This window comes from Phyllobates terribilis, unplaced genomic scaffold, assembly GCF_046119375.1.
Source record: "Phyllobates terribilis strain yellow unplaced genomic scaffold, ASM4611937v1 Scaffold_5__5_contigs__length_657084704, whole genome shotgun sequence".
Classification (NCBI taxonomy): Eukaryota; Metazoa; Chordata; class Amphibia; order Anura; family Dendrobatidae; genus Phyllobates; species Phyllobates terribilis.
This window is the reverse complement of record NW_027362765.1, coordinates 61734381-61747950: the sequence shown is the minus strand read 5'-3', so window position 1 is coordinate 61747950 and position 13570 is coordinate 61734381. Positions and strand designations below refer to the sequence as shown.

The following is a 13570-nucleotide window of genomic DNA, read 5'->3' as shown; positions in this document are numbered from 1 at the left end:
CGGGTGAAGATTTCCCTCTTGTTTTGTGACACTGACAGGACTAACAGAAAACAGATTCACATTGCAAATCATCTCTTTTGAACCGTTCTATGCACTATGTAATTCTTCCTTCACTATTTCCATACAAAATCTACCCGTATTCACACAGCTCCATAGGCAATATCTTCACAGCTAAATAATGAGGACATATAGATCCAAACACAAGTTTTACAATCAGAAGTTTAATAATGATTGGTAACAACTTTGGAAGCGATTGTCCAACGCTGCTCTCTTCCACTGAATCTGACATCAGGCGTGAGCAGACACTTCTGTATATAACGGGACATTTGCCAAGGAAACTTTGATTTTCCAGGGTTTTCATCTCAGTTGTATACTTTATGCAGATACAGTTGAATACAATGGTAAGGCAGAGAGCCATCAGCTCCTTGCTCCACCATTTACCCTGTGTGTCTGACTTACACAGCAAAAAGTGCATTTCGCACCCAGCACAGACTGGAGCAGCACATCGTGAAAATTGTGCTAGATACTTTTTTTTATTACTGTGTCAATGCATTTTTCTGTTGGGGAGGAGGAGCACAATACTGTATTATGGGGCATAATGGAACCATTATACTGTAATCGAGCCACTTTGGGGTATCATACAGTATTGGGGAGAATGGAGACGGCATCGTTCTATATTGGGGAAACTGTGGCATCCTCATACTTTTTGGGCCTAATACTATATTTTCGGGGCAATATAACCTGTGTGAGGGAATTATGGAGGCTTCCACTCTAGGAACATTATATTGTGTGGGGGAATGCACCATGGAAGACATCAAACTGCACATGTGGGTCAGTACTATAGGAGCAAAATGTGTCAGGGAATTAACTGTGGAGCAATCCTTCCATGTAGGTGGCATCTTTGGGGGCCTCATACTGTGTGGACACCATATAAGGGGTATTGTAGTAGGTGGGGACTCTGAGGGGCATCGGCAGGTACATTATTTCTGTGGTGCCACAATACATTTCCCACTTCCGTCTTTAAAAGTTGGAAGGTAGGACCTTCCATGAATGAACCTATACACCTACCTTGACAATAATTGTTTTTCTGTTTTGGGGGGTGGGAGCCCAATTAGTGCCTCTGCTATGGGGCACCTGGTCTTATCTAAATAAGTTAGAGGAGACAAGGCGGATATTGAATAGTTACTTGGCAACTGTCCTGATAATTTATAGCAGCTTATCTCCATGGCTAATGTCAAATCTGATGGAAGAAAGTTATACACTGTATAAAATGTTAAAAATTTTAGACATCTGGTTTCTACACAGGTGTATTATTTTGATTCTCATTGCTTTTCGAATAACAAATGGTTACAATTCTTAACGTATACATTTTTAAAACGCATTTACCATTTTCAGTTGTGTATCCTTTCTCCTGTAGACATGTAACTTTACTATACCTTGTATTTTTTCTTGTACAAGTTATTAATAAAAAACAAAAAAATAATGGCTACTTTGCTATGTGAGTTCTCTCATGTCTAACAAGATTTATTTTCCGATTAAAACATTTTCCACAATTTGAACAGAAAAATGGCTTCTCTCCTGTGTGAATTCTCTGATGTCTAATAAGATCTGTCTTCTCTGTAAAACATTTCCCACATTCTGAACATAAAAATGGCTTCTCCCCTGTGTGATTTCTCTGATGTATAACAAGTTTGTATTTTTCCCTATAATGTTTTCCACATTCTGAACATGAATATGGCTTCTCCCCTGTGTGAATTCTCTGATGTGTAACAAGTTTGTATTTCTCGCTGTAACATTTTCCACACTCTGAACATGAATATGGCTTGTCCCCTGTGTGAATTGTCTGATGTCTAACAAAAACATGGTGATGATAAAAACATTTTCCACATTCTGAACATAAAAATAACTTCTCTCCTGTGTGACCTATCTTCTCTCCTGTATGCCTTCTCTGATGAGAAACAAGATTTGCCTTCTGATTAAAACATTTCCCACATTCTGAACATGAAAATCTCTTCTCCTCTGTGTGAATTCTTTGATGAGTAACAAGATTTGTTTTTTGATTAAAACATTTCCCACATTCTGAACATGAATATGGATTTTCTCCTGTGTGAATTCTCTGATGCGCAACAAGGTTTGTTTTCCGATTAAAACATTTCCCACATTCTGAACAAGAAAACAACTTTTCCCCTTTGTGAATTCTCTGATGTACAACAAAATCTGATTTCTCTGTAAAACATTTGTCACACTCTGAACATGAAAACGGTTTCTCCCCTGTGTGACTTCTTTGATGCCTAAGAAAATCTGATTTCTGTGTAAAACATTTTCCACATTCTGAACATGAGTATGGCTTCTCCCCTACATGAGGTAATTGATGTTCAACAGCTCTTCTGTGACATTTGTTTTGCACATTGGTCTTTGATGAAGCAGAAGAAAGGACCTCTTGAAAAGGTTCAGATGATAGATTTTTGCTGTGAAGGACAGGAGGTTTATCTTGGATAACAGCATGCTCTTCACATGTATCTGTTGAGATACCATGATTATCTGCTGTAAAATCTGAAAATATCAAGTTTCCATTTGAGCTTTTGGTACAGTCATCTGCCAAGAATAAAACTGATTTAATATTTTTTTCAATAACACTGCATTGAAATTCTATTAATATTTATATTCTATATTTTATGAAATTTCCCAACAAATTGTAATACAATTCAATTATAGACCAAGACAATAAACCACAAACCAAGGACTAGGAAATTATGATATTAAGATACCAGGTTGTGCTCTCTCACTTCTCTTTTGAAGTCATCTTCTCCACATGTACATATTTCACTGTGCTTGTTAACAATTGGTTCCAGTAACATGTTTAGTAGAGACTCATAAAGCAGAGGGTAAGTCAGTGCTATTAGTTGATGTCCCCGACAGCTACATGAAGTCTATCACACAGCAGGGAACATAGGAGGAGCAGTATAGTCATGTACAAAAAGCCATGGCTGTGTAGCAAATTTCGGGTTTTGTATTTTCTCAGTATATCTAACCAATTGATATAAGAAAGAAAGTTCTTTACCACTTATTTATATGTTATGAAAGCCAACAGCAATGTTATCTTTCATCACAAATATACAAAAATGGGACAATCGAAGGATCAGAAAAAGTGTGTGTAGCAGTGTCCTCTGCATGACATGGTTGCCGGTCCCTGTTTTTTCCATAGATCATCTACAGTTGAAACCAGAAGTTTATATACACTATATAAAAAGACACATATGCATGTTTTTCTCAATATCTGACATGAAAGCAGAATAAACCTTTCCTGTTTTAGGTCAATTAGGATTACCATAATTTTTAATATTTGTCATATGGCAGAATAATGAGAGAGAGAATGTTTTAAGGCATTTTTATTACTTACTGCAAAGTCTAAAGTTTACATACATGTCATTAGTATTTGATACAATTGCCCTTAAACTGAATGACTTGGATCAAACATTTGAGATTTCCTTCCACTAGCTTCTCACAATAGTTGGTCGGAATTTGGGCCCATTCCCCCTGACAAAACTGGTTTAACTGATCCAGGTTTGTAGGTCGCCTTGCTCGCACCTGCCTTTTCAGCTTTGCCCATAAATTTTCAATAGGATTGAGATCAGGGCTTTGTGATGGCCACTCCAAAACATTGACTTTGTTATCCTTAAGCGACTTTGTTACAATTTTGGCAGTATGCTTTGGGTCATTGTCCATTTGGAAGACCCATTTCCGCCCAAGCTTTAAGTTCCTGGCTGATGTCTTGAGATGTTGCTTCAGTATTGCCACATAATCTTCTTTTCTCATGATGCCATCTATTTTGTGAACTGCACCCGTTACCCCTGCAGCAAAACAACCCCACAACATGATGCTGCCTCCCCCGTGTTTCACAGTTGGGATGGTGTCTTTAGGCTTCCAAGCTTCTCCCTTTTTCCTCCAAACGTAACGATGGGCATTATGCCCAAAAAGTTAAATTTCAGTTTCATCAGACCACAGGACATGTCTCTAAAAATTAAGGTCTTTGTTCCTGTGTGCATTTGCAAACATTAATCTGGCTTTTTTTATGTTTCTTTTGTAGTAATGGCTTCTTCCTGGCAGAGTGGCCTTTCAGCCCAGGTTGATACAGTACTCGTTTCACTATGGATATTGACACAATCTTATCAGCTTCCGTCATCATCTTCACAAGGTCTTTTGCTTTTGTCCTTGGGTTGATATGCACATGTCAAACCAAAGCACGTTCATCTCTGGGACACAGAACCCATCGCCTTCCTGAGTGGTATGATGGCTGGACATTCCCATTTTGTTTGTACTTGTGTATAATTGTTTGTACAGATGAATGAGGCACTTTCAGGTATTTTGAAATTGTACCCAAGGATGAGCCAGGCTTGTGCAAATCCACAATTCTCTCCCTGATATCTTGGCAGATTTTTTTAGACTTTCCCATGATGCTACACAAAGAAACAGTGTGTTTTAGGTGTGCATTAAAATACATCCACACGGGTGTCTCTAATTAACTCAGATGTTGCCAAAAAAACTCAGAAGCTTCCAAATACATGACATCATCATATAGGCAGTCCAGAATTGTTTAAAGGCATAGTAATCTTAGTGTATGTAAACTTTTGACTTTGCAGTAAGTAATAAAAATGCCTTAAAACATTCTCTCTCTCTCATTATTCTGGCATTTGGCAAATATTAAAAATTATGGTAATCCTAATTAACCTAAAACAGGAAAAGTTTATTCTGATTTCATGTCAGATATTGAGAAAAACATGCATGTGTGTCTTTTTATATAGTGTACGTAAACTTCTGGTTTTAACTGTACTTACTGTACCTTAAAGGCTATGGACACCTCTGTAGAAAAAAAAAATAAACATACAATGTGACTAAAGGCCCCCGTACACATTAGACTGATGTTGACTGAACCCCCAGATATTGGCGGGTTCGGCTGATCGTCTAATGTTAATGGATATGTCGATTAGGTATGTCCTATTTTGGACTGCCGATCACATTGTTCTCCAAAAGATAAGCCTGCCAGTCGACCTATAGCCGGTGGTTTTCTCACAGAGAACACAGGAGCTCTCCGCCAAGCGAATGCTGCTGTGTTTGGGAGACTCGTCCGCCAGCCATTTAATGTGTATGGTCGGCTCAAGTTACTACAGTTAATAAAGTTACACTTATCTGTCATTGTGCATTGAGCTTTCTTTCTCATCAGAAAACGTCCCAGTTGTTTACTTTTTCACCTCTTTCATGTTCAAACTTTTTCCTCTGGGTGCTGGTCACATTGTCTTGATTTCTCATGAACTAGCGAAACTCAAACTCTGCTCCCCCTTCCTTCTTCACTTTCTAAGATTGTTTAGCATAATCTCGCCCATGCACTGCCAGACCGGTATAAGATGCAAATCTATAGGACTTCAGAAACTGAACTGAGCCATAGGTCTCAAAACATTTAAAGAAATATAGAGGTTTTTCAAAGCTTCTTATATCAACTGTTCAGTGAAGAACATACAGCACTCAGATGACACATGGATGGCATTGTGAATACAGATGTTTCGCCTCTGCAGCAGGTCAGAAGCGAAGAGCTGACCATAAAAGATAGTGGAAAAAAGTGTGTTTTTAGTTAAAGTGCTGAATCTTTAAGCATAAAATTCCCCCCCAAAACCCTAAAAATTCAAGTCATAATTGTACCAACCAATAACTGAGTAACATTTTTGCATTTAGTGGTCACTACTCACCTGTAAGAATCTCCTCTTTACACTGCTCATCACCCCTCACATATATCCCTGTATTAATATGGGTCAGATCTTTATCCTGAAACAAAGTGTAAAAGTCATAGACAGATGGAGAAGTTGTGTGAAATGATTTAGAGCAGAAAAGATCATAAGTTAACAAGACGACCAAAAATGACAAATGCAGTTATCACATAGCTGCAGATCTCCTGTATAAATCCAACCTGTAAATCCAAGCATACACTGAATGGCCAACTTATTAGAGAAACCCCTTTGTTATTGTGTTGGATCACCTTTGGCCCTCAGAACCTCAGCAATAAATTTGTCAGAATCCACTACGTGAAGTAGTTCTGCAGGACTATTGACCCATGCCGACAGGATAGCTTGCAGCAAATTAAATGGAGGTCCTGACATGGCCTGAACAACCAATTCTACCTCGTCCCAGAAATTCTCTAGAGGATTAACTTTAGGAGACTGTGAAGGCTGGGGAAGCAAGAAAACCCTGCTGCCATGTCCTTGAAGGAATCCATGACTATTGTACCATTGTGACATGGTGCATTGTCCTTCTACCTTAAGGTAAACTGCTGCCACGAAAGGATGAACTTGGTTGGCCAAAATGCTAAGGTAAGCCATAGTGTCCAAACATCCATTCAGAGATATTGAAGGACCAGGCTATGCTAAGAAAAAATTCTTCACACCATTACTCCACTTCCTCCTGCCTGAAATTTGAAATTTTGATCCTTAACAGTAAGGGTGCATGGATTCACACTGCTTGAAGAAAATGAGAATCTCATGTTAATAGCACCTTAGAAATATATTTACTTAGAAAATTAGTGACATGTTCAATACTTATTTCACCCCCTGTCCATATATGTTAATGTTGCTATCCAATTCTCATGCAGTTATTCCCCTTCCTTATAATATTCCTCAGGCACTACTGTTAGTGTCCTCATTAAAATATTTAGGAATTTACATGAATAAAGATCACGTTGTTTCAGGAGAAGAACTTGACTGCACTTATCAACCTAGCTATATCCATACTTAATACCTAGGTCAAACTACTGCTTTATGTGGTCGGTTGTATAAAGCAAACAAAGATGGTTCCACAGCCAAATGCTTATATTTTCTAAAAGGGTTTTGTCAATGTGCTCCATTCCCTGTTGACCACTTTTATCTGGTGCTCTTCACGACCCAAACTTAAGCTATCTCACTTGCAGAAGCCAAAGGTCTGTGCGGTAATGGCACTTTCAAATTATCTGGCGGGCAGTTTCGAAGCATCATGTGAAACATTATGTCGGGGTTTCAATTTTCCCCCATGCATGTAGCAGATTTTTCCTTACTACAACATGACAGATGATGGTTTACTTAGATTCTTTGAGTGACCAACCTATACAAATAGTAGTAATCTCCTACTATAGCCAAGTGGATCTTTTCAAATTTGACTTCACCGAATTTTCAGAAAAAACTTGATTTGCGGTGAATAAATTTGTGTGAATATCAATACTGGAAGGCTTGCAATTCTACAGAAAATACACGAGTGGGAGAGAAGAAAAAACACCACTGACCATAAGAGCTTACACTCTACAGGGGGGAGAGAATACCCTGCTGACCATAAAACTTATACTCTCCAAAAGAGTCACATAGTACCCCATTGACCATAAGAGCTTACACTTTACAGAAAATATGTGATGACCCTGCTGACCATAAGAGCTTACACTTTGCAGGAAACTCTGGAAATGGAAAATGACTCTGCCATAAAAACTATGCTCCATTAGGAAGCACTGATCTGTGATGGCCCAGGTACTGACCACAAATGTATGAGGTATGATGATCCGTAAGGTGTCACCCTCCATTTCCTTTTAGATTGTAAGCTTGTTAACAGGGACCTCACTCCTAATGTAACGGTTCAACCCCTTTCCGGCCCAAGGCGTACTAATACGTATCTGTGCCCTGGCCCTTATGGGCCAGATACGTATTAGTACGCCGCCAGGTGTCAGCTGATTGTCACAGCTGACACCCGGTGCTATGTGCAGGGAGTGGTCCCGCACCACTCCCTGCGCATTAACCCCCGAAATGCTGCGAACAAAATCGATCGCATCATTCCGGTGACAAGAGGACGTAAGCGCGATACTTACCTTCTCTGCCGGCGTCCTGCGGCGTCTAAGTCCGGTCCCGGTTGTTGTCATGGTAACCCGATGTCATCATGACAACATCCTGGTCACCAGGAGGCAGGAAGTTACTTTGGTCATGCGCAGTGTGAGACCAAAGTAACTTCTCCCTGTGCAGCGCTGACAGGCTGTATAGCACAGGGATGGTGCTGCATTCCAGTGCTATACAGCCGATCAGGCTGCAAAAAGTGAAAGTCCCATAGTGTGAAAATGTGTAAAAGATCAAAAAGTGAAAAAAAATATAAAAAAAAAGTTGTAAAAATATTTAAAAAAATTAAAATAATAATAAAAAAATATATGTATATTGTACCCATAAATAAATAACCTTATGAAAAAAAAATAAACCAATAAAAGTACACACATATGGTATAGCCGCGTCCGGAACGACCTGACCTATAAAACTGTCCCACCAGTCAGGGCCGGCTCCAGGTTTTTGTGGGCCCCGGTCGAAAGAGTCTCAGTGGGCCCCTTTAGCACATACCACGATTCATGATGCACAGATACAGCGGAGAAATATAGGTACACAACACAGGGCCCAGCCTGCCCCCTCATTCTTCACATATGCAAACATGCACGCACACACAGTACGCAGACATGCACGCACACACAGTACGCAGACATGCACGCACACACAGTACGCAGACATGCACGCACACAAAGTACGCAGACATGCACGCACACACAGTACGCAGACATGCATGCACATGTAATAGTGGGGAAGGATGTAGCCTTCCCTAGGCACTGAAGTAGTTAAGGAAAATGTTCCCTTAGTTAATCCTCTCTGAACTGTGGTAGGCCAAGCTAAGGGGTTAGCTTCAGTGGTCCAGTCAGTAGAGAAGAGGGGGAACTTAGTGCTCGGATCAAGCCTTGAGTGATATAGAGCTTGTTCCTGGCATAATTCATTGTGGGCTGCAGTACCTGTAAACAGCCACAAGATGCCACTGTCCTGGGTGCAGATGTCAGGTTGAGTCTGCTAGCAGTGTTACAGACAGGGATGAGTTAATGTTGTGTGATGACAGCTCACTGAGGGTGGGCACATTAGGAAAATCTCTGTTTAGTTTCCAGAATCAGGAAGTGATTCTTCATTAAGAGACAGTATGGGGAATCGTGCGGGCAGCCTGAATATAAGTGGCTGCTAGGGTAGACGGGAGCTCCATACCCTCAGACAGTGGGATCACCAGTGTGAAAGCCTCCCTACGCAAGAGCAAGAGTCCTGTAAGCTGGCCGGAGAAACTCAACAGAGAAGTATTGAGGACCCGGGGCACTTCTAGTCTGCAGGAAGCAGAGGAAGTTAAATAGGACTCCAGGCTAAGACGTGGGGGAGATATCAGATCCAGATCACTGTTGGTGTTACAGAAGAGTCTCTGTCGGGCTAGAGATAGAGTCACGGAGATGCTTCGCTTAAAGAGGGAACCAGGGCTGAAGGAGTTACCAGCACCTGTGAGAGAGATGATAACCTGTCGGGCCTTATCCATTATATCTGCCTGTAAATATTGTACATATTCCTCTTCCCCAAGTAAAGTCCAAGTTCTGGTTAAGAACCTCGTGTACTCTGAAATTATTGCTGCCCTGGTCCCAGAAGAAAAATGCCTGGAGACAGCCGCGATCGGATGGCTTGAAGTAAGTGAAGAGCACTACGTACACAGCCACACTTCAGAGGGAGGACACGTATTGTCTGTAGGGTGCCATAGCGAGAGGGAGCTACAGCTCGCCCACGACTACCTCGCTGGGGCACCTTACACACACACAGTACGCAGACATGCACGCACACATTACGCAGACATGCACGCACACACAGTACGCAGACATGCACACACACACAGTACGCAGATATGCATGCACACACAGTACGCAGACATGCACACACACAGTACGCAGACATGCACGCACACACAGTACGCAGATATGCACGCACACACAGTACGCAGATATGCACACACACACAGTACGCAGACATGCACGTACACACAGTATGCAGACATGCACGCACACACAGTACGCAGACATGCACGCACACACACACAGTACGCAGACATGCATGCACACACACTACGCAGACATGCACACACAGTACGCACGCACACACAGTACGCACGCACACACAGTATGCAGACACGCACACACAATATGCAGACACACACAATACGCAGACACACACACAATACGCAGACACACACACAATACGCAGACACACACACACAATATGCAGACATGCACACACACACAATACGCAGACACACAGACAATATGCAGACACACACAATACGCAGACACACACACAATATACGCAGACACGCACACATAATATGCAGACACACACACACAATACGCAGACACGCACACAATATGCAGACACGCACACTATACGCAGACATGCACACAGCGCACAGACATGCGCATGCACACGGTACGCAGGCATGCACACACATACACACATGAACATGGTAGACAGATATACACACACAATACGCAGACACGCACAGATACATACACATACATATTTGAACACATTCTTAAAAACACATATAAAACAGACATAAATATATATACACAGTCATACACACTGACATACACAGACATTCACATTGTACATGCACACACACAAGAAATATTTTTTATATGGGGATTGGGAAAGCTCGCTCACCTGCCCCCTGGCCTGTGTCCCGTCCAGCTCCTCAGTCATGTGGCAGTGCAGGGCCTCAGGCGTGTCACATGGCCCTGGACCATCAGGGGGGCCCACTCGCCGTCAGGGCCGCGTTCCCGGCATCTGTGCAGGACCGCCGGTGCTGTGCGAGCCTTGCTCTGCTTCATGCAGCAGTGTGCGGTCAGTGTGCTGCTGCTCCACCAATCAGGCCCAGTGCTGTCACTTTTCAGACATGGCCGCTCGCTGTGCGACTGTGTCTGGTAGTAATGACGCGGCAGGTGAGACAGACAAGCACAATTACAGGTGCAGTGTCGCCCCTGCGTGTCATTACTAACAGACACAGCCGCACTGCGCACAGCACGCGGCCATGTCTTGAAAGTGACAGCACTGGGCCTGATTAGTGGAGCAGCAGCACACTGACCGCACACTGCTGCTGCTGCATGAAGCAGAGCAGGGCTTGAACAGCACCGGTGGCCCTGCACAGATGCCGGGGAAGCTGCCCAGGCCCCGATAATGAGTGGGCCCCTCTGATGGTGCAGGGCCCCGCCACTTGCCCGGTTACGCCGGGTGCTGACGCCGGCCCTGCCACCAGTTAACCCCTTTAGTGAACACAGTAAAAAAACAAAAACGAAACATAAAATGATGCTTTATCATCATACCGCCACACAAAAAATGTTATAAAACGCGATCAAAAAGACAAATGTAAATAAAAATGGTACTGCTGAAAATGTCATCTTGTCCCACAAAAAACAAGCCACCATACAGCTCCAATGGCTGAAAAATAAAAAAGTTATAGCTCTCAGAATAAAGCGATTCTGCCTCTCAAAAATCGGAATAGAAAGCAATCAAAAAATGTCACGTGCCCGAAAATGGTACCAATAAAAACGTCAACTTGTCCCGCAAAAAAAAAGTCACATGACTCTGTTGGCCGAAATATGGAAAAATTATAGCTCTCAAGATATGGCGATGCAAAAACTAGTCTTTGCAAAAAAAAGGTTTTTTTAGTGTGTGACAGCTGTCAATCATAAAACCCGATATGAATCTAGTATCGCTATAATTGCACCGACCCAAAGAATAAAGTCGTCTAATCACTTATACCGCACGAGGAACTGCTTAAAAAATAAACACTAGGGTTAGGGTTGTGCTAGAGTTAGTGATGTGCTAGGGTTAGGGTTAGTGTTGTGCTAGGGTTAGGGTTGTGCTAGGGTTAGGGTTGGGCTAGGGTTGAGTTATTGTTAGGGTTGAGCTAGGGTTTGGGTTGGGCTAGGGTTAGAGTTAGGCTAAGGTTAGGGTTGGGCTAGGCTTGGGTTAGGGTTGGGGTTGTATTATTGTTGGGGTTAGGCTTGTGTTGAGGTTGGGATTTTTCAGAAGTAAAGAAAAAAAAATGACGACGATATGGCGAGCGGTCCCCGCATGTTTTTTTTTTGGGTGTCTAATAACTGTGAAACATTCGGGCGGGGACTCGAGCATGTCACTTGAGCACCCGCGATACTTGGTGCATACCCGAGTACCCGATGCAAACTCAAGTAGCGAGCACTTGCACTCAAGACTAATGATAACTTATTCAATATGATGACCTAATGTTACCAAATTTTGCGTCTTACCTCTGGGTTCAAAATGTTCACCATACCCCTTGATAAAATCCTTGAGGGGTGTAGTTGGCAAAATTGAGTCACTTGGGATGGTTTCCACTGTTTAGGCACATCAGGGACTCCCCAAACGCAACATGGCGTCCGCTAACTATTCAAGCAAATTGTACATTCAAAAAGTCAAATGGCGCTCCTTCCCTTCCGAACCCTGCTGTGCGCCCAAACAGTGGTTTTCCCCCACATATGGGGTATTGGCTTACTCAGGAGAAATTGCACAACAAATTGCATGGTGCAATTTCTAGTGTTACCTTTATGAAAATGCAAAATTGGAGGCTGAAAAACATTTTTGTTGGAAAAATGTGAAAATTTTATTTTTACGGCTCAACGTTATAAACTTCTGTGAAGCACCTGGGGGTTCAGGGTGCTCACCACACATCTAGATAAGTTTCCTGTGGGCTCTAGTTTCCAAAATGGGGTCACTTGTGGGGGGTTTCCACTGTTTAGGCACATCAGGGGCTCCCCAAATGCAACATGGCGCCCGCTAATTATTCAAGCAAATTTTACATTCAAAAAGTCAAATGGCGCTCCTTCCCTTCCGAACCCTGCCGTGCGCCCAAACAGTGGATTTCCCCCACTTATGGGTTATCAGCGTGCTCAGGAGGTACTGCACAACAAATTTTGGGGTTCATTTTTTAATGATACCCTTGCGAAAAATAAAAAAATTGGGGTCTAAAGTAACATTTTTGTGAAAAAAAAAATGTTAATTTTTTCTCCCACATCCCAAAAATTCCTGTGAAGCACCTGAAGGGTTAATAAACTTCTTGAATGTGGTTTTGAGCACCTTCAGGGGTGCAGTTTTTAGAATGGTGCCACTTTTGGGTATTTCCTGTCATAAAGGCCCCTCAAAGTGACTTCAAATGTGATGTGGTCCCTAAAAAATGGTTTTGTAAATTTTGTTGTAGAAATGAGAAATCACTGGTCAATTTTTAACCCTTATAGCTCCCTAACAAAAAAAATGTGGGTTTCAAAATTGTGCTGATGTAATGTAGACATGTGGGAAAGGTTATTTATTAACTATTTTGTGTGACATAGCTCTCTGATTTAGGTGCATAGAAATTCAAAGTTTGAAAATTGCGAAATTTTCTAAATTTTCGCCAAATTTCCATTTTTTTCACAAATAAACGCAAGTGATGTCAAATAAATTTTACCACTATCATGAAGTACAAGATGTCACGAAAAAACATTCTCAGAATCAGTGGGATCTGTTGAAGCGTTCCAGAGTAATTACCTCATAAAGTGACAGTGGTCAAAATTGTAAAAATTGGCCTGGTCATTATCGTGCAAACCAGCCTCGGGGGTAAAGGGGTTAAACTGTCTTACCTTGTATTGAATTTATTGTCTGTACACGCCCCCGCTTAATTGTAAAGTGCTGTG

General features: G+C 41.9%; 1 protein-coding gene across 4 annotated transcripts in view; it reads right to left on the bottom strand.

Annotated features, from left to right (window-relative positions):
- Positions 1–263: 263 nt before the first annotated feature.
- Positions 264–13570, bottom strand: part of LOC141271995 (uncharacterized) — a 70983-nt gene continuing 57676 nt past the window's right edge. Inside the window, exons 6-7 of one of the 4 annotated variants that reach the window (XM_073682265.1) lie at positions 5742–5817; positions 264–2595 (exon numbers count right to left, since the gene is read on the bottom strand). In XM_073682265.1, the coding sequence (XP_073538366.1) occupies positions 1487–2595; positions 5742–5817 (1185 nt within the window). In that variant the 3' untranslated portion in view covers positions 264–1486. The remainder of the gene's footprint in view (positions 2596–5741; positions 5818–13570) is intronic. The other 3 variants (XM_073682266.1, XM_073682267.1, XM_073682268.1) reach the window with 3 other exon arrangements.